Source organism: Camponotus floridanus, unplaced genomic scaffold (assembly GCF_003227725.1).
Source record: "Camponotus floridanus strain SB8 unplaced genomic scaffold, Cflo_v7.5 scaffold106, whole genome shotgun sequence".
Taxonomy (NCBI): domain Eukaryota; kingdom Metazoa; phylum Arthropoda; class Insecta; order Hymenoptera; family Formicidae; genus Camponotus; species Camponotus floridanus.
Window position 1 is genome coordinate 170,884 of NW_020229222.1, and position 23,060 is coordinate 193,943.

General features: G+C 35.6%; 1 protein-coding gene across 1 annotated transcript; it reads right to left on the reverse strand.

Annotated features, from left to right (window-relative positions):
• Positions 1 to 18,999: 18,999 nt before the first annotated feature.
• On the reverse strand, positions 19,000 to 22,545 carry LOC105249452 (protein ALP1-like). Its single transcript, XM_011254935.1, has 4 exons — positions 22,467 to 22,545; positions 19,376 to 19,745; positions 19,213 to 19,308; positions 19,000 to 19,132 (listed from the first exon to the last, which is right to left on the reverse strand). The coding sequence occupies exons 1-4, from the start codon at positions 22,543 to 22,545 to the stop codon at positions 19,000 to 19,002; spliced, it is 678 nt and encodes a 225-aa protein (XP_011253237.1).
• Between the last annotated feature and the right edge of the window lie 515 nt (positions 22,546 to 23,060).

Sequence of the window (23,060 nt, forward strand, 5' to 3'; positions counted from 1 at the left end):
GGGCGTGCGTGCGGGTGCGTGCGTGCGTGGGGGCGTGCGTGGGCGTGCGTGCGGGTGCGTGCGTGCGTGCGTGGGGGCGTGCGTGCGTGGGCGTGCGTGCGGTGCGTGCGTGCGTGCGTGCGTGCGTGCGGTGCGTGCGTGCGTGCGTGCGTGCGTGCGTGCGTGCGTGCGTGCGTGCGTGCGTGCGTGCGTGCGTGCGTGCGTGCGTGCGTGCGTGCGTGCGTGCGTGCGTGCGTGCGTGCGTGCGTGCGTGCGTGCGTGCGTGCGTGCGTGCGTGCGTGCGTGCGTGCGTGCGTGCGTGCGTGCGTGCGTGCGTGCGTGCGTGCGTGCGTGCGTGCGTGCGTGCGTGCGTGCGTGCGTGCGTGCGTGCGTGCGTGCGTGCGTGCGTGCGTGCGTGCGTGCGTGCGTGCGTGCGTGCGTGCGTGCGTGCGTGCGTGCGTGCGTGCGTGCGTGCGTGCGTGCGTGCGTGCGTGCGTGCGTGCGTGCGTGCGTGCGTGCGTGCGTGCGTGCGTGCGTGCGTGCGTGCGTGCGTGCGTGCGTGCGTGCGTGCGTGCGTGCGTGCGTGCGTGCGTGCGTGCGTGCGTGCGTGCGTGCGTGCGTGCGTGCGTGCGTGCGTGCGTGCGTGCGTGCGTGCGTGCGTGCGTGCGTGCGTGGCGTGCGTGCGTCGGCGTGCGTGCGTGGTGCGTGCGTGCGTGCGTGCGTGCGGTGCGTGCGTGCGTGCGTGCGTGCGTGCGTGCGTGCGTGCGTGCGTGCGTGCGTGCGTGCGTGCGTGCGTGCGTGCGTGCGTGCGTGCGTGCGTGCGTGCGTGCGTGCGTGCGTGCGTGCGTGGCGTGCGTGCGTGCGTGCGTGCGTGCGGTGCGTGCGTGCGTGGTGCGTGCGTGCGTGCGTGGGCGGGTGCGTGCGTGCGTGCGTGGGGCGTGCGTGCGTGCGTGCGTGCGTGCGTGCGTGCGTGCGTGCGTGCGTGCGTGCGTGCGTGCGTGCGTGCGTGCGTGGCGTGCGTGCGTGCGGGTGCGTGCGTGCGTGCGTGCGTGCGTGGCGTGCGTGCGTGCGTGCGTGCGTGCGTGCGTGCGTGCGTGCGTGCGTGCGTGCGTGCCGTGCGTGCGTGCGTGCGTGGCGTGCGTGCGTGCGTGGGCGTGCGTGCGTGCGTGCGTGCGTGGGCGTGCGTGCGTGCGTGCGTGCGTGCGTGCGTGCGTGCGTGCGTGCGTGCGTGCGTGCGTGCGTGCCGTGCGTGCGGCGTGCGTGCGTGCGTGCGTGCGGCGTGCGTGCGTGCGTGCGTGCGTGCGTGCGTGCGTGCGTGGTGCGTGCGTGCGTGCGTGCGTGCGTGCGTGCGTGCGTGCGTGCGTGCGTGCGTGCGTGCGTGCGTGGCGTGCGGGTGCGTGGCGTGCGTGCGTGCGTGCGTGCGTGGCGTGCGTGCGTGCGTGCGTGTGTGTGTACGTGTTAAACGTAATTAAAAAATTAATGAATTAAATGTTCAAATTGTTGTCCGTTTACTGCTTGACAGTGCCAACCGGATGTAGATACTTTGCAGTACATTTTCTAGCATTTCCTGTCCAATTGAATTTGAAACGTCTAATATTCTTGCTCGTAATTCATTAATGGTTGCCGGTTTTGTTTCGTATACTTTGCTCTTCAAATATCACCAATAAAGATAGTCGAGTGGGGTTAGATCTAGTGATCTAGGTGGCCATTCGATTTGACTTCTTCTACCAATTCATTTATTGGGAAATGTTTCATTGAGAAAATTACGAGTCATTATGGCAAAATGAGCTGGGACCCCATCCTGCTGGAACCAAACATTTTCAGAAGCATTTCCTGTAATGTTTTGAATACATGGCACGACTTCGGTTCTTAGTAAGTGCACGTAATTGTGTGCATTTATATTCCCTTCGATAAAAAACGGACTTACAATACAGTGACTTATTATTCCAGCCCAAACATTTAATGTTATTGATTGTGACAATCTCTCATCCAATGGGGATTATTGTCAGCCCAATATCTTAAATTTTGACGATTGAGAGATCCGTTCAACTCAAAGGTGGCTTCGTCAGAAAAACAAATCCAATTAAAAAATTGATGGTTTCCATCATATCGTCTCATCATTTCCTCACAAAACTCAATTCTTCTGTCGAAATCATCTTCAGACAGTTCCTGAACGAGTCTCATTTTATACGGGTGGTAATCATGTTTTTTCAAAATTTTCACGACCGATCTTCGGCTTGCATTCCTGAACTATTTTCGAAGGAGGCTTATGATGATTTTCGATAACACTTTGTACAACTTCTAACTACCTACATATAAGAATCACACATACCGTTAATTGTCTCTATTATTTCTTTATTATTATTCTCTATATATAGGAAACTATTGAGTGTAAAAAAATAAATAGAAGAAAAGTGAAGAAAGAGATAAAGTATATAGTGGCTATGTATAAAAGGGAAATTCGCGAAATTATCGGATTGGCTGCGTTCAGCAGAAAAAGCTGCTTTAAAACTGTTGTAAAATTCGTGAATTTGATTGGTATATATTCTCTTAGATTCAGCCAAGATTAAGAGCATACAGTAATCAGATTCACAAATTTTACAACAGTTGCAAAGTAGCTTTTTCTGCTGAACGCAGCCAATGATAATGATCCTTTTATGCTTTTACATTATTCGATAATTTATTTCATTAATTAATCTATATACTCCGTTCCATAAAAGAGAGAATAATCAAGAGACACGATAGTGTCTTGTGCTAAGTCCCGCGTAAGCAACAAGACGCGCCGTGTATCATTACGCGAGTCGGATAGTTGGAGATGTTCGAGATTATCATATTGAAATAATCGCTGAACGGATCGAGTTCTTATTAGGCTTAATGGATAGCTTGAGGTTGATTTATATCAGAAAAGTGTCTTTATTTTTGCTCTACGTGCATCGTGAACAGCAATATTATGATCCAAAGTCGAAATATGAAAAATTTTCATTAAGAAACGTCTCCTTGGTCATCGTCGCCCAAGTCCCCAATGCGCAAGCGTAAAAAGTTGTACGTTTGCCGCATTCGACGTAAGATTGCGCTAGCGGCGCTCCGTGATGTTAAGACTATTATATACAGGGTGTCTCATTTTAATCGATGGATCCAAATTTCTCCTAAACTACATCAGCTACAAAAAAATGTTTCAGATAAAAGTTGTATGGCTTGAAGGGGAACATAAGGTGGTGTCATTGGTTTGGCATTGAAAAGTCACCTGAAGGTTACGTGAAGATCACATCCAACTTTTTAAATGGGACTTCCTATATGCTTTTGCATATTTTTTTAGTTCATCTCGAGATCTTTCCGAAATACTATAATTAAGTTAATTTTCATTAAGTAGTTTTCAAGTTATGAGACTTGAAATCATTTCTTAATTTTACATAAGTCGTAAAATATCTAGTAAAATATTCATTTTTTGATTATCTTATCTTAATACTTTTATACTTAATACTTTTATCTTAATACTTTTACGTACAAAATAATAAGCAGAATCAAATGCTGTAAAGAAAACATACAGTTGTTTAAGAAAAAATATGGAATTGTTAATTGCAAATTACATATTTTTTTCCTCAGAACAGTTATATGTTTTTTTTACACCCCAATTGATTCCTCTTATTATTTTGTACACAAAAGTATTAAGATAAGTTAAACAAAAAATGAATATTTTACTAGATATTTTACGATTTATGTAAAATTAAGAAATGATTTCAAGCCTCATAACTCGAAAACTACTTAATGAAAACTAACTTAATTATAGTGTTTTGGAAAGCTCTCGAGATGAACTAAAAAAATATGCAAAAGCATATAGGAAGTCCCATTTAAAAAGTTGGATGTGATCTTCACGTAACCTTCAGGTGACTTTTCAATGTCAAACCAATGACACCACCTTATGTCCCCCTTCAAGCCATACAACTTTTGTCTGAAATATTTTTTTGTAGCTGGCGTAGTTTAGGAGAAATTTGGATCCATCGATTAAAATGGGACACCTTGTATACAGGGTGTCCTAGACCATCCGTACACCCCTTTTCTTTCAAAAACTAAGCATTTTAGAGAAAAATGTTTTAGACAAAAATTGTATGGTTTTGAGGGGAACATAAGATGGTGTCATTGGTTTGACCTTGGATGGCATCGTTAAGGCCAGGACACCTTTAATTTCTTAAATGGAATCACCTATTTTTTATTGCATTTATTTCTTATAGCTTATGTCGAGAGCTTTCCAAAACACTATAATAAAGTATTTTTTCATTGAATACTTTTCGATTTATAAGGTTTAAAATAATATCTTAATTTTATATAAACTATAAAGTATCTAGTAAAATATTTATTTCTCGATTATCTTACCTTAATACTTTTATGTACAAAATAATGAGAGGAATCAATTGGTCTAAAAAAAAAACACAATTGTTCCGAAGAAAAAATATGTAATTTGCAATTAACAATTACATATTTTTTCTTAAAAACAACTGTGTGTTTTTTTTTACACTAATTGATTCCTCTCATTATTTTGTACATAAAAGTATTAAGGTAAGATAATCGAGAAATAAATATTTTACTAGATATTTTATAGTTTATGTAAAATTAAGATTTTATTTTAAGTTTTATAAATCGAAAAGTACTCAATGAAAAAATACTTTATTATAGTGTTTTGGAAAGCTCTCGACATAAGCTATCAGAATATGCAATAAAAAATAGGTGATTCCATTTAAGAAATTAAAGGTGTCCTTGACCTGGCCTTAACGATGCCATCCAAGGTCAAACCAATGACACCATCTTATGTTCCCCTCAAAATCATACAATTTTTGTCAAAAACGTTTTTCTCTAAAATGCTTAGTTTTTGAATGAAAAGAGGTGTACTGTTTCTAATGACATATTGATTTGTAGTTATCCGTTATTTTTGCAATAAGAGTAGCAAAGAAGTTTGAAGGATCTGAATATCTATATAATAAGCAAAGAGGACCGTCTAATTTTAATGAAATATGACGGTGGTAATGGCGGGTTCTTTGCTCATTTATTTAGAGATGTTTAACATATAGTACAAAAAAGAGTGATATCCCTAAAAAATTACTTTTTTAAAAAAAAGGTAAAAAAAGGTGCTAAGTCCGCGTAAAAAACAGTATATGTATTTGCAAAATAGTGTATTATTAACTGTAAAAAACTACTGTATTGTATATCCTACAAAAATAATGATATCAAAAAAGTTGCGCTAAGTGAAAATAAAAGCTTATAAAAATACTTTAACCAAAAAAAGTTATACAAAATAGCTGATTTAATTTTCTACATTATATCCTAGAAAAATAATGATATCCAAAAATTACGCTAATTGAAAATAAAAACTTAAAATAATTTAACTAAAAAAAATTGTACAAAATAATTGTTTTAATTTCATACAAATAATATTAAAAAGTTGCGCCAACTGAATAAAAATTTTTACTATAAAATAAACATATTTCTTTTTTATTTTCAATATTAAAAGAAAAATGATATTAAATGAATTGTAATATATCTATTATAAAAAATCGAATTGAAAATATGAACAATCATATACATTGCAATAATCATATGCATATATCCTGAAAAGTTTAATTAAAAAAAAAAAGAAAATGATAATACAAAATACAAAATTAAGAATTATTAAAAAAATTAAAAATTAGAAATTAATAAATAAAAAATAAAAATTTATATAAAAATTAAAAATTAATACATATATAAAAATTTTAGTTAAAAAAACTTAGCGCTGCTAATTTCATTAGCACATTGTTCAGCGTAGCAGCGCTAAGTTTTTTAACTAAAATTTTTTTATATGTATTAATTTTTAATTTTTATATAAATTTTTATTTTTTATTTATTAATTTCTAATTTTTAATTTTTTTAATAATTTTTAATTTTATATTTTGCATTATCATTTTCTTTTTTTTTTAATTAAACTTTTCAGGATATATGCATATGATTATTGCAATGTATATGATTGTTCATATTTTCAATTCGATTTTTTATAATAGATATATTACAATTCATTTAATATCATTTTTCTTTTAATATTGAAAATAAAAAAGAAATATGTCTATTTTATAGTAAAAATTTTTATTTAGTTGGCGCAACTTTTTAATATTATTTGTATGAAATTAAAACAATTATTTTGTACAATTTTTTTTAGTTAAATTATTTTAAGTTTTTATTTTCAATTAGCGTAATTTTTGGATATCATTATTTTTCTAGGATATAATGTAGAAAATTAAATCAGCTATTTTGTATAACTTTTTTTGGTTAAAGTATTTTTATAAGCTTTTATTTTCACTTAGCGCAACTTTTTTGATATCATTATTTTTGTAGGATATACAATACAGTAGTTTTTTACAGTTAATAATACACTATCTTAATTGTCATTTCGTCAAATCGGTCTCTATTAAAGAAACTGAGATTAATTCAATATCGTTATTGCGAAAGATAAGTATATTATATATAAAATATATATATATATATATATATATATATATATATGACATATATATATAAAATGTATTATGTGCATCCGCTATTGAGAATATCACATTAGAGCAAAAAACTTCTCTATTTCATTCATTTTATTACCAAATAAAAGATCAAAATCATTCTATATTATATATATATATATATATATATATATATATATATATATATATATTGTGACGTGACGCTTTGTGAGCTCCGTCACCATTGCCCTGTCGAGGGGGACAGCGTGCGCGGGGTCGTTCCTCGCGCCTGAGAGGGAACTTAAAATAACTATACTCTGATTGCTTAGACTCATTTTAGCTTTAATGTAAGATCCGCGAATAAAGTGCGGCTGCTGTGCGAGCGTGCGTTATCTCCTTTGTACATGAAGATACAGCAAGATACCGGAAGGAGAGGGAGCCGTATAGGAAGATACCGGATGTACCGCAGAAGATACCGAAGATACCGCAAGAAAACAAAAGGTCATGTAATGAGATCCCGTACCGTAGCTATGCTTAATTCTACAAGATCTTAAATCCGAATAATTTCAGATTAAAAGACGGCAGAACATCCGGACGACGGAGCTGAAGACAATCTCCCAGGCGGCCGACTGGGAAATGAAGAGGATTCGGGAAAAGACGAGGTTTTGGCCTGGCCAGCGGGTCCCGTCCCCAAGAAGCCGAAAGATCATTCAGAGATACCGTCGCCCGTGGGTTCTGGGCCCCTGCATAAGGGCAACGCCGTCCAACAGCTATGACTCGGAAGGGGGCGGAGAATCAACCCCCGTTCATCCGAAATTGACGAAATGCGCGGAAGATCGGCGCGGGATCCGAGGACCTCACGGAAGCACTTGAAATTCGTCACTGTTCGGTGAGCTCGTGCCACGAATACACGTGTGACGAACCTCGAGGAAGCGACCCCGAAGGAAGCCATAGCCGACGATCAGTGTAAGCCGCCGCACAGGTAGCCTAATTATTGTTCATCCGGGATCAGTTGGCGTCGTTTTGAGATACCGTCGCAGGGCGACGAATATTTCGTACAGCTACCACGTAAAGTAATTGTACTTGTACCGTAATTGCCGGACGCCAGCTGTCCCCGGGTGTCGCGGATTTGTTCCTCTCAGGGGGTTCGCGCCGACAGTCTCGTGCCGTACCGTAGAATCTTATATCGTTAATTACCGCTAAATGTTGTTGCGTGTCATATTAAGCGTGTATGTTACCGTTATGTTACGTGCCGAAATTTAAGTCCTAGCGTGACGTGGAAATTTTGGTCGTTTCGTATCGCATATCGAAAGGCGGGATTTGCGCGAAAAATTTCTTCGCGAGCGTGTGTTACCGTAAATGAACAATTTGCTCTGCAAGAATATTTGTTACCGCGAAATCTCCGCTGAATCACCTTCCTGTTATCGATTATTCGAAAATTCTATGGTTCGACTTAGAGTCTTTGTTGCCGAGTACACAAGGTCGCGATAAGACCGTTAAATAAAGCAAACAGTTCCACATAAACATCATTACCGCTACCGTTTTCCGAAGCCTTGGTTTTTCTGCCCAAAATTATACCGTGAAATATTATCGCCGATTACCGTACCGAAAAATCGATTCGAGATATATCGAAATTTTTGGAGAGACGTGTGCCGTGGAAGCGATACTAACAGGATACCCGATTATTGTATTCTATTCATTATCCGTTACTTTTGAATCGTTGTATCGCAAATTACCGTTAAAAAGTAGGTTTAGTTTCGTTCGATTAATATCGAGATTCGCACGAGGCTCGTGCCTCGACCTGTGTTCCGAAGTCGTACGTGTTGATTGTACGCCGACCGCGAGTCTTATCCTGTAGTCGATTACCGCTAATTACCGGGAATTATTGTAAGAAATACCGTTCAATTTATATCGAAATCTGGCGGCGAGTCTCACGACTCCGGCCGTGTTTGGAAATTTGACTGAGTATTGTATCTCGCGTATTAAAGATTATCCCGCTGTAAATTATTATTTGAGCTTCCGTATCGCGATTTGTGAGATATGATACACCACTTTATTACCGCTTTCATCGTTGTATTATAGTCACGCATTTCGAATAGATCGTTTCTGTTATCACGATCCCTGACCTTCGTGTCAGTCGTTACAAGTCAAGTCCTTTGTCTTTCAAATTCGGATCTTCGATTGTTTATATTCCGAGATTTATCTGTTCGTTCTTAGTTTTTTTTTGATACCGAATTATACATATATTGATCTTATCTCTGTTATACCGTTTACTATCTGTACCATTATTGTTTAATATATTTAGATAATTATAAGTAAGATAACTGACTGTCGATTGTTTCTCTCTCCTAAATACTTTCTAGCGCTCTCTCTCGACATCTAATCCACAAAGAACTCTGCCCCTCTGTCAAATACTGAGCCCGAAGTTACCGGATCTTGCCGTTACCGTATCGTTATCGTGGCGCGGAAATACCGCGCCTGGCGCCCAATTACATAAGTTACCGTATTATAAGTTACCGCTTTTTCAGTTACCGCATGATACCGTTTTTCAGATACCCTACGGAATTTTGATAATCTAATTTTTATACCGGCCAAGACCTTGCACGCTACCTCCTCGAGTTCGGCGTTCTCGAGGCGGGCAACGGCGTCGCAATATATATATATGCTCTTATAAAATTATAGTTATTATGATTAAAGCATTAAATAAAATTTTATTCTATTATAATGGGTATATTTTAATCATATATTAGCAGTACAAATAAGTCTCCGTTTTTTATCAAAATTTGAGCATTTATTGTGAAAGAACGGTACCTTATGTTTTATTCAAAGTATTGTCCATCGCTAGCCACTACTTTTTCTCATCTTTCTGGCAGCATACGGATACCGCGTCGGAAGAACTCTTCATCTTTTGAGGCTATCCACGAATCGACCCAATTTTTGGTATCTTCATATGATGTGAAGTGCTGCTCAGACAGGCCATGTGCCATCGATCGGAACAAGTGATAATCCGAAGGGACAATGTCTGGTGAATACGGCGGGTGGGGTAGGACTTCCCAATTGAATGTTTCCAAGTAGGTTTTGACCGGCGCCGCAACATGGACGAGCATTATCATGCAGGAGAATAATTTTGTCGTGTCTGGAGTAGTAGTGGGCGCGTTTTTCCTTGAGTGCTCGGCAATATCATCAATTGTGTTCGGTAGAGAGCCCCAGATGAAATGATTTCGTTCGGTTTGAGCAACTTATAATACACAACACCAAACTGATCCCACCAAATACACAACATGAGTTTTTGACAGTTTTGGCAGCATGGCCACGTGATCCCCATGATTTCCTCTTCTTTGGGTTATCGTAGTAGATCCATTTTTCATCACCAATGACTATACGATACAAAAAACCCTTTCGTTTATGCCTGGCAAGCAGCATTTCACATGTGCAAAATCGACGTTCAATGTTTCTCGGCTTCAGTTCATATGGAATCTAATTTCCTTGCTTTTGAATCATTCCCAACGATTTTAAACGATGTGAAATTGCTTATTGAGTCACTCCTAATGTAAGTGCAAGTTCTTTTTGCATTTGGCACGAATCTTCCTCCAATAATGCTTCCAATTATTCGTACACTTTCGGCCTTCCGCTACGTTCTTTGTCTTCGACGTCAAACTCACCGTTCTTAAACTTATGAAACCACTCACGACAACTTCTCTCACTTAAAGCAGCCTCACCATATGCTTCTACAAGCAATTGATGCGCCTCAGCTGCAGATTTCTTCAAATTAAAGAAGTAAATTAAAAGTTCCCGCAAATGACGCTTATTCGGCTCAAAACTCGACATTTTCGCACGAAAAAAATTATGTGATGCTAATACAAAATTGCTAATATTTCAAGGTTATGGTGTTGCCAGATGTCCAACCTTACGATATGACGTTTTACATCTGACAATTTCAACCATAACTTACTGGTGAGGCCGTCTTTTGTCAAACGGCAGAGACTTATATAATATTGTAAAAAGCACACTTTAAAGAAAAAGAAGAATTAATTATGATATATATTACATGCGTTATTAATTATATATTATGCGTTGTGTTGCGTTGTTTTGTACAAAAAAATTTTATATTTAAGTATAAAATGATTGTAATGTTGTAGGGTTAACTATAAAATTAATTGAAAAAAATTTATGTATAAGCTACACACGCACTCTCTTCATGTATTTTCCAACGATTGTATTGTAAGTGTTCAAATAAACATATTTGTGATATAAAAACCGTATTAAAATTGTCATTATAATTATATAATATATATGAAACTGTTAAGAATTATATATTATTAATTAAACAAAACTGCAATTATATATATTAAAACAAAATTGCAAATAAATATACATTTTCTTATAATTTATATCAAAATAATGTGTTGCATTGTTTATTTTTACTGTATGATGTATAAAAATGTATATTTGAATTTAAAATTCACGAATAATTGTTTTAAAACAAAACATAACATAAACATTTATATTATATTATATGACATATAAAAATATGTAACATATACATTTATTTTACATTACATTACATAAAAAAATATCTAATATACGTTTATGTTACATTACATATATAGAGAAATATGTAATATATGAGTTTATATTATGTAGTTATGTTACAGTAACATATCATTTGATATGTATCAAATATATATACATAATACATTTAAAGTTGCTGACATAGAGCCGTACCAGAATGTAACATTTACCTGTACAAGTAATATTAGATGTAATATTCCTAACATTCGTGTTATATTACATATATGTCTATGTTACGCGCTATGGTTTGCTGGGAAAGAATATAGTAATACGAGATATTCAAAGTATATTCTGAGAATATATGAAAAATAATATACAACAAGAGATGTTATGAGATTATTCTCAGTATATTATATCTGTAACGTATATTTACAGTATGAGTATAGAATATTCGAATGATATCATGTGCTGTTAGGGATTAGAATACTCATTAATAACATCTAAATAATTTTGTACGCGCAGTCGCATATTTTAAGGAGCAGGATATTAAATTTATTAATAAATGCTCTTTGTCATCACTGTCACTGCTTTCACATAATGCTTCCATAATTGTAAAGCACATTAATATTTTCATATTTTTATTCATTTTGTAATTATTCTTGTAAGTATTCTTGTAATAATTTCTAATCAGCGGTATTTTTTATATATATATATATTTAATGTTCCTTCAACTATAGTTTAGTCCAATTATGATTATTTAGGTACTCAGATTACTTTTTCCCTTTCAATACATTCGTTTTGTTTTGTCTACTTACCGCGAAAAAAAGGTTAAATGCTGTTTGCAGTGTACTGAGTGTTGTTCCGAAATACGACGTCACAATTCTGCTGGCAGTATCAAATTGTTGCTTTGCTCTGATTGATCAATCCACAACTGTTAACTGGCAACTCTGGGACGTTTGCAATCTATCGTGGGATAGCCCTTAATGATTATAATAATTATTATAATTAATATGGACTTTTATATCTGTATCAAGATGTGTTTTCCGACAATTGCTCCAATGCAATGTTTAAAATTCCATAAATCTTCAAAATCATGAGCAATGTTTAACCACTCTTCCTTTGTTAAAGAAGGAGGAAGTACTTTTTTTTGAAGATTACTCCATATGGCACTACATGTTTCGTCAATAATATTGCTCACAGTTGTCAAACCAATGAGATATTGGTAAGAGATAGAAGTCATGGAATCACCAGATGCCAAGAATCTATGAATCAACGAAAATTTTAAATATTTATTAATACATTCAAAACAAAGAGGAACAAATAATGTAATTATTGTCAATAATAATCGTTAATAATAACTTTAATGTTAATGATAATCGTTCTTCAGCAGAAATTGGTTTTCGAATCACCGTTTGTTTGGTGATTTGAGAAGCCATAAGTAATAGTTCTTCGAATTGCGTTGCCGTCATACGAAAGTAATTTCTAAATCGACTTTCACATAATGACATGACCGGGAAAATTGCGGAGTAAAATCCATGACCTAGTTTACACCGAGCACTTGGTACGCATATCAAGTACTATATCCGTATCAAATCGCTTGATAAACGCTCGGTATAAATACTTGCGGATTACTTTAGTACGCTCTGGTCTGATACTCCTCAATCGCGAGTATCAGACCAAGTTGATACGCATATTAAAAGATGTCAGCGCGCTGTAAACGCTTGATTCGATTCGAATTGGATCAAGTGTATACCGCCGCTGTTGACTGTTGTTAGATTAAGGTTAAAGTTAGAATTTTTAGTTAGAAAGTTAGAACAGAAGTTTTTATATCAATAGTGAAAATGTCATATAAAAAGGGTGCAAATTGGACAGATGGTGAAACACAAACGTTTCTCGAACTGATTACGGAAAAAAGTATTTTAAGTATAATTGATGGAAAGAAACATCGGCATGTAGAGATTTTCCGAATGCTGGTACCCGAAATGCAGGCAAAAGGTTATGGAAAAACCGAACAAATGAAATGAAAATTAAAAAATTTGAAAGCAGCATATTTTAAATGTAAAAGAAATAACAATGTCAGTGGTGCTGCTCCCTCAAAGTGTCCATTCTACAACGAGTTAGATATATTATCTGGAGGCAGGCCAAGTGTCTTAGCTAGCAGCAGCAATGATTAAATAGGAATAGACACCGCTGAAATAAATGAGGAAGAAGGTTATATATTTATTTAATGCAATTATATATAGTTTTGAAAATACAAATTGGTACCATCAATTATTCGACTTAATGTTATTATTCATTTGATTTTAGTTAATGACGAGAATGATTCAATAAATTGTACAACTACTGAAGAGACTGATGAAATGTTAGGTAAGGAAAATGAAGTCTCACCAGCCAAAAAACAGAAACGAACAAGAACTTCTGGTATAGATAAAATGTTTATTATTACACTCTTATTAAGTATTTCTATTTGAGAGATCACATCACGATTTGCAACCACGTACTACGCTATTAGTCTTTATTTGAAGATTTATAAGAGTATAATCAATGATATAAGACTAGAAGATATATAATTATTAATTTACATTGTACATACGTATTATAGTATAGAAATTTTATATTTAGGAAGAAAAAGTTATGAAGTAATACTGCAGAGTCATACTGATAAGTGCTTGGAAAACCAAAAAAAATTACTCAAAAGCATTACAAACAAGCAGATGAAATTCCAAAAACAAATAGTCCATGACGAGATGATGGAGCAGAGAAAGTGGAAAGAAGAGGAGTTAGAAAAGGAGCGAAAATTTTAAAGTCAGCAAACAAGCTTGATTCTGGCTGCATTTACTAATAATATGCAGGATATCAGACCTCAAATATCTGCTCGTTCCACACAAAGCACCTTGAAGCCGCTGAAACTTATTCCCGGTAGGGAGTGTCCGAAATGGTCACATTCGAAATGGCCACGGATAAATTTGACCACGTTTGAAATGGCCACGTTCAAAATGGCCACGGATAAATTTGACCACTTTCGAAATGAAACCGTTGAAATCCGAAATGTGACCGTTTCGAACGTGGCCATTACGAACGGGTGGCCATTACGAACGTGGCCGTTACGAATGTGATCAAATCGAACTTTATTCAATATTTTCCGTGGCCATTTCGAACGTGGCCGTTTTGAACGTGGCTATTCCAAACGTGGCTATTACAAACGTGTGGCCGTTTCGAACGTGGTCAAATTTATCCGTGGCCATTTCGAACGTAGTCAAATTATATGCACTCTTCCGGTAAATTCATTTATTAATTTTATTTTGATTACAAATATTTTATTTATTATATTATTAAATATTGAGTAGTTATTAATTGTATTAGTAAATAAATAATTTATAATTAAAATAAATTACTATTTAAGTACTTATTATAAAAAGCTCTTTATAAAAAAATTACTCAAGAAAAAATCGTATAAATATGTAAACTTATTCAAAAGTCATTAAAAAGAAAAGCCACTACTTATTTAGGCCCAGTTTCACAATCCAGTTAATCCGAGTTTAAGTAGCGAATGGACCAATCAGGATCCAGTTTAACGTATTAAACTCGGATTAACTCGAGTTGTGGAACCGGGCCTTAATGAGACTTTTGATTTCACCAGATAAAAATTAATGAGATAGTTTAATGTCGATAAAAATTAAATTAAAAATTTACTTTTTTACAGTTGAATTATACAAAACCTCCTTCCATCTTTACAACCATTCAATCTCCTATTTAAAAAGGCAAGAAACCAAATACGAAAGTACAAAACTTTTATTATGAAACACAATAACCAAATTTAAATAATATAAAGACTTTGTTTGCAGTTCTAAATATTTAAAATATATTACAGATTATTTTTAGTTAGAAGTTGTAGTGCCGTGTTCCTACGTAAAATGTTAATTTTGTTTAAAAAGTACCTTTATTACTATGTTAATTTCATTCAAAAAGTTGCTTCATTATAATTTACTTTTTTATTAATTTATAGGTACAAGATGAATTAATAATTATAAGTTGTTTATTAACTTGTGATATAGTTTCCAAAAAGTTACTTTATTTTTTACAAGTTCTTAAAAAGTCGTTTTTATTTATAGATATTTATAGATATTTATAGACATATATGAATCATTAATTAAATTAATAATTCGGGAATATATGCGGGAAATATAAATATTTTTCCATTGATCTCAAAATGCGATATTAATTATGATAATTACTATGACTGTGAATTAGTGGTAAGTTTATGAGACGAACTTCGAATATTTTCTAATGAAACATGTGGTGTACTGTACAGGGTGTTGCATCAACATACAGATCATTACGACGGGTTACCTGCCCATAGGCGCGCAAAGCCGATAAAATAGAATAGGCAATTCAGTCCATTCGCGCACGCAATTATCGACGTATTATATATACTAGCTGTCACGCTATGAACGCGTAATAAGCTATTAGAAGAAAAAATCACAACGAAAAATATATTTTTTGTAAAAGAATTATAAACTATAGTCGTATAACATTTTATAAAAGTGTATGTTTAATATTTATACTTTATATTTTTTTTCACACACACACAGACACACATACACAATACTAAATTTTTTGATAAGATTTGTCGTGAATTAATTTTATTGTAAAATATATAACTTAACATAATATAATTCTTAACATTATATTTCAATAATCCTTATCTATATATAATTACAATAATATTATATTAAAAATAATATTAATAATATTATAATGTTATAATATTTTAATATTATTAATATTTTAATAATAATAATATAATATTATTGTAATCATATATAAATAAGGATTATTGAAATATAATGTTGAGAATTATATTAAGTTATATATTTTACAACAAACTTAATGTTACATTATATATATATATATATATATATATATATATATATTATAATATTAATAATTGTTAGTTAAATATTAAGTAATGACTAATTAACTTTTATTTATTTAAAAGGAAAAAACACTTGTATAATATTATATTATAAAATTGAAACTTTTATTTTAATATAATTTATTTACAGTAGGTGTTCGAAGTAACCTCCATTGTGCTCTTCGCATAAAACAATACGTCGCACAAAACTCACTCTGCTTAACATATGTGGCGATATTTGCAAAAAAGCAGTTTGTATACGATTAATTAAATCGTCTCTATTTTGTGGTAAAGTTTCATATACCTTGTCTTTTAAATATCCCCACAGAAAAAAATCTAATGGTGTCAGATCCGGAGATCGCGGCGGCCACTCCTGGAAATGACTATATTTGCCAATCCATCTGTTTGGAAATTTTCTGTTTAAGATGGTACGGGCGACAATTGCAGTATGGGCAGGATGACCATCTTGTTGGAAAATTATGGTTCTCCTCAAAGCTAATGGTACATTTTCCAAAAAATCATCTAATGTATTCTCGATGAAATCGGCATATACTTCTCCATTGATATGCTGATTTTCTGGGAAAAAGAACGGCCCAATAATCATATCGTCCAGAATGCCCGCCCAAACATTAACACTATAATATCCTTGGATATGAATTGTTTTGCGGCAATGAGGGTTTTCTTCAGCGTAATGATGTTCATTATGTCGATTAATGCGTCCGTCACTATGAAATATGCACTCGTCTGTCCATATAATTTTTTTAAAAAATGCATCATTTATCACATTATCAAGGTCAATCTGAAAGATATTGATATAAATGAAGTAATATACTCATTGCATGTCTATTACATTTTATTCAAGTCAATCATACACTTACCTGGTTTAACATCCAATCGCAGAATGTTTCACGACGAGCAAAATCACCAGGAAATAAACCTTGATTAGTATGTCTTTTAAATGGTTTCCATCCTAGATCTTTTTTAATAATTCTATGCACTTTTATATGTTCTATTTGTAGATCATGTCCAATGGCTCATGTACTGGTGTGCGGGTTATTTTCGAGTGCCATCCTTACTGCACCAATTGATTCTGCTGCTCTTGATGAGACTCACTGTGGCTTCCGTGAAGCATGCAACGTGCCATGTTCGCATAATCTTTCACATAAATTATGAAAAAACCCATGTCTTGGGTGTCTCCTCTCTGGAAAACGTTCTGCATATAATGCTGTTGCTCGTCTTTGGTTTTTATGACATTCGCCATAAATTAACAACATATCGACAAGTTCTTGATTTCCGTATTGCACACCCTCCATTTTCAGATATTGCACACAACAATTGACAATCAGATTTGACAATTTTTTAAACAAATAAAATTTTTATACCACTGCATATATGGTGCACTACGAAAATCACGAACTTGTCGATATGTTATTAATTTATGGCGAATGTCATAAAAACTAAAGACGAGCAGCAGCATTATATGCAGAACGTTTCCCAGAGAGGAGATACCCAGGACATGGCCTTTTTCATAGTTTATGTGTAAGATTATGCGAACATGGCACGTTGCATGCTTTACGGAAGCCACAGCGAGTCCCATCAAGAGCAAAAGAATCAATTGATGCAGTGAGGATGGCACTCGAAAACCCGCACACCAGTACACGAGCCATTGGACGTGATCTACAAATAAAATATACAAAAGTGCATAGAATTATTAAAGATTCTCGATTGACCTTGATAATGTGATAAATGATGCATTTTTAAAAAAAATTTATGAACAGACGACAGTGCATATTTCATAGTGCATATTTCATAGTGACGGACGCATTAATCGACATAATAAACATCATTATGCTGAAGAAAACCCTCATTGCCGCAAAACAACTCATATCTAAGGATATTATAGTGTTAATGTTTGGGCGGGCATTCTGGACGATATGATTATTGGGCCGTTCTTTTTCCCAGAAAATCAGCATATCAATGGAAAAGTATATGCCGATTTCATCGAGAATACATTAGATGATTTTTTGGAAAATGTACCATTAGCTTTGAGGAGAACCATAATTTTCCAACAAGATGGCCATCCTGCCCATACTACAATTGTCGCCCGTACCATCTTAAACAGGAAATTTCCAAACAGATGGATTGGCAAATATAGTCATTTCCAGGAGTGGCCGCCGCGATCTCCGGATCTGACACCATTAGATTTTTTTCTGTGGAGATATTTAAAAGACAAGGTATATGAAACTTTACCACAAAATAGAGACGATTTAATTAATCGTATACGAACTGCTTTTTTGCAAATATCGCCACATATGTTAAGCAGAGTGCGAAAAAGTTTTGTGCGACGTATTGTTTTATCAAAAAATTTAGTATTGTGTATCTGTGTGTGTGAAAAAAAAATATAAAGTATAAATATTAAACATATACTTTTATAAAATGTTATACGACTATAGTTTATAATTCTTTTACAAAAAATATATTTTTCGTTGTGATTTCTTCTTCTAAGCTTATTATGCGTTCATAGCGTGACAGCTAGTATATACATATAATACGTCGATAATTGTGTGCGCGAATGATCTGAATTGCCTATTCTATTTTATCGGCTTTGCGCGCCTATAGGCAGGTAACCCGTCGTAATGATCTGTATGTTGATGCAACACCCTGTACACATATAAAAGCTGTAATGTTGCATATAAAAGATGTACAAATTAAAGAAATAAAAGATATAAAAAGATGTCAAAATTATATTATTTAATTCAAATATACACATGGAAATAATATTAATATCCACTGCTATCCACTATCGGATGAGAGCTTTCCGCAAAGGATAACTGGCTGCAAAATACTGTTTTAAGTGGTTACTCACTGCTACACCAAGTAGGCAATCTTTATCACGATTTTGTACAGCTATTGGTTGATGACAACTGATCACTGTTGGACACTTCGTCTAACCATTCAATAAAAAACCGTTCTTTGTCACTTTCTACAAAATTGTGCAACAAGCAAGAATGATTTATGGACAAAATCGTATAAGCACAATCCATTTTTTTGCATAAAATTCTCCATCTAGCTTTTAACTGACCGAATGTCATTTCACTGAAACTCGTGCAGAGTTCAAATATACATTAAAAGAATCTCTTCTTCTGATGATAATGTGCCTAAATAGCCTTTGATGAACCACGGTAATATAGGATAAGCTGAGTCACCTACAATCATGTATATCCACACCATCGATGTTTTTAGATGTCTGAAATTCATATAATATTATATTAGTATTACATAAAAATACAATCAAATTTACGTCGAACAAAAGAATTTAACATTTACCTGAGGAATAATGGTCTGTGCATTCTTGTATATGCTACTATCCTTGAATACGGCAGCATCGTGCTCCCAGGATATTTTATTACAACATTTCTGAACCTAACATAACAGATAATTTAATAATTTTAGATTTTGGTATTTTCCAAGCTCAGCTTTTCACGCTTACCTTCCATTGTGATCGACAACAGTCATTATATTATATGATGTCCATCCTTTCCTATTCACAAAGTCTCGATAACCTTCATGTGGTGCGGTAATTGGGATGTGTGTTCCGTCAATACACCAAATCAATTGTGGAATAAAGCTTCTTTTTTTAAATTGGAGCGATATGAACTGAGCTTCATTTTCAGAAGGCATAAATATGTTATCTTGTACCATAACGTTGTTAATGGTGATGGTCACTCTACATAAGCACTTTCGAACTGTCGATTTATGAACACCCATCACATCGCCAACGACTCTGTACTCGGCACAACTTACTAATTTATACAGAGCTATTGCAACCTGCTTTTTGACAGATAAAGGTTGTCTGGATACTAGGAAAAGTGACTTGGGTTCAAATAATGTCACAAAACATTGTGAAAGTTTCTTTCGACATTCGAAAAGTGGCCAGCCATTCTGACAGAGTGAAATGCTCTCCTACGATTCTTTGCCAAAAATCATTGCTCCTCTTTTTGGTCCACATTCTTCTTCAGTATTGAATACAATTTAAAGTAAGGATCGGTAATATCGGATCGGTCATTTGACTCCATTGTACTAATAATTCATTTCTCTGTTGAAGGCATAATTTTCTCAATCTCATTCTCATACGTTTCATCATATTCCTCAGATGTTTTTTCCTGGCTTTTTGCTGCATATTTAAAATTTCGAGTAACACTTGTAAATGACGCTACAATTTGTTCTTCGTTTTTTCTCCATTACTTTTCGTTACTTTTACTATAAATAGACTGATACTTTACACAGAATTACTCATCCCTCCATTACCAAAAACATTGAACTTTATCTGGATTAAAAACCTAACCTAACCTGTTGTGAGATGGAACAGTGTAAACAGGGACGTATCAAAATTTAATCCACACCAACTTGATGCGCGTACCAACTAACGGTGTAAATTAGACTCATGAGTATGATGTTTTTGAAATATTGGTTCAATCCAAAAGCGTTTATCACTATAAACTTTTTCTGTTTTTTTTTATTTAATTCATAAATTGCTAGTACTGCAAGTATTTTTCTTCGCTTATTTTTCTTCTTTTTTTTATTGATAATATTGATGATATTGTCACGCATTCCTTTAGCCACGTATGATATTTGTACGCAAACGACATTTCTAATGTTGATACAAATGTTCTGTATTGGAAAAAGAATACAACATTATCAAAATAGTTTTTTTTATAAAAAGATCATTTTTGCTGTAAAAAAAAAATTACTTAATCTTATTTATTTTAAGTTACATTGTCATCATTTTTAATATATTTGATATTTTTATGTATACGCTGCGGTTATTGTCACTATAAAATAGATTAGAATCGTTCAAAATTTGACTACTCCTTTTCATGGATTTCAACTATCGCTGGCGACAATCGTGATTACCTTTTTGACGCTGAAAATGAGTATCGAGTGTCACCATGAAAAGACACCTTTATTATAATGTCATCTTGGTAGCACTGCCAGTAAAAAAAGAACACAGCCAAAGTTGAACTCAATCCAACTTTTGTATTGACTTAAGGCTATAGCACACACTTTCCATAAGACATAACAGTAAAGTTTCGACCAATCACGTTGCTCAATTTGGCCATCCGTAATCAAATTGAGCAACGCGATTGGTCGAAACCTTACTGTTCTGTCTTATGAGAAGTGTGTGCTATAGCCTTTACCGCGTCGTCTTCCGCCACGCGTAAAGCGGCGTCTACAATGAGATTTTAAGGAAACTTAAGACGTAAGACTTAAGAAATTGACCAATCACAGACAAATATTAAGAGAATACTCGACTGTGATTGGTCAATTTTTTAAATCTTAGGGTGCTGTCACATGGCAGTCGGAATTTCGGAAAACGGAATCACGGAAAAGTACTAGAATACTAGAACTAGGAATTAAACGGGATTGAATTTTTATCTTTATAAGAAGAATTTTATTGTTAATAAATAACTGTTGGGTAAGTATTTATTACCCAGCAAACACCAAGTAATATAACCAATTATATAACTGTTAGTTGTAATTTCCCACTCAACAATATAACTGTTATATAACTTACACGTTATAGCAGTCGTTATAGTCGTGCATTAGAGATTGACGTATGTCATGTTGTTATTTAATCATGATACTCAGTCAGAAGTTGGTTATATCGCAGGGCCGAAAATGAAATGGTGGACATCGCCCGCGATATTTCAAGCCGGAAAATCTCGTATAATATGTAAAATATTTAAATCATACATTGTTATATTCGTTTCAAACAGCGCTATAACTTTTATTATATCAAAATATCTACATTATTATAAAAAAATTATGCATATCTCTCCGTTCTTCAATACAGATAAATTTTGTAATCAATCACTATACTCACAATAAAGTTCCGTTCAAGCCATTTAATTTCATATATATTTGTTACGGTCTATCTCTTTTAGTTTAAAAGATAAAAGGGGGTGGCCACGCTAGGATTTCAACCGGTTAAAATCCTAGTTACTTCTGCTTACGGCTAACTTTATCATCATTTCTATCGTCTTCTAGAATACATAAAACTAAAGCAAGATTCTGATTGATTCTTCAGCTTACGTTTACGTTTTATGTTTATGGTTGTGGCAATTCATATGCGAAAGGCTTAACCAAATTGAGCAATGCGATTGGTCGAAACCTTACTGTTATGTCTTATGAAAAATGTGTGCTATACAACGACATATATATATAGACCAAGCATTCTCTCTAAAAAGTGAAGCCAGAAGTTGGCAGTTTGCGAGAGAGATAGTTGTTTTGCGTCTACTACTTTCTCATTCTAGCTTAAAATGCTGTCAATAGTCGCCATATTTGTATTGTTAAGGTTATTATAGGTTAAGTATATAGAATTGATATAGAAGAGTAAACATGTGAAAATGTAAAAAAGAAATAAATAAATTATAGACTATGTAAAAAAATGTAAAATATACGAAAGAAATATAAAAAATGCTTAAAATAAATATAAAAATAAAGTTCTATTATATGTATTTTGGAAAAGATATAAAAGAAAAATGTAAAAACTATAACAATGCACCCTTGCACCCCCTAACCATGCCCAGCCGATGATCGCTGGAAGCTGCCGCCCGGCAGAACACCCGCCGGGCAAGGGCAGGGTGCTTTGCACCACATTTTGAGACTTTTGTCTAACGGCGTTAATTTTAATTGCCGTTGGGAGGCGAAGTGCGCCGACATCGGCCGACGAATCCCGAGCGAACGGGCCGGGTTCCCCCCGCGCCCGGCGCCCCTCGCTCCACGAACGAAACGCCGAATTTTCAACCCGTTCGGTGGGGGAAACCACGAGGCACGCCGGCGCCAACTAATTAGGCCGGTATAAAAAGGCCTGCCGAGACGATCTAGGCACCTTTTTCCTCCAAGCTTCTCAACGCGAGCAATCGACAAGAGTTAGCAAGGAAACCTAGAAAGCGTTCTTAAGGCTAAGGAGACAACGCGGTGGGGCGTACCCCGCCACAACGAGGAGTTCCTCAGATCTCACCAGCCGAGCGCATCCTGTATTGCAAGCGTGCATCAGATTGGGGAGTACCCCGATTTATCCGGGATTTCTCGGACACGCGCATACCTCGCACTCCATCCGTATCCAGCCAGCACAACAGGAGGCAGAGAGGAGAGCTGCCCCCGGCGGACGT

Excerpts from the sequence above, each read along its gene's own strand:
- LOC105249452 (XM_011254935.1), bottom strand. The coding sequence starts at position 22,545 with ATGTGGTGCAAAGCACCCTGCCCTTGCCCGGCGGGTGTTCTGCCGGGC. Across the intron at positions 19,309-19,375 it reads GTTGTCGATCACAATGGAAG|GTTCAGAAATGTTGTAATAA; the intron begins GTAAGCGTGAAA and ends CTGTTATGTTAG. Across the intron at positions 19,133-19,212 it reads CACAGACCATTATTCCTCAG|ACATCTAAAAACATCGATGG; the intron begins GTAAATGTTAAA and ends TATGAATTTCAG.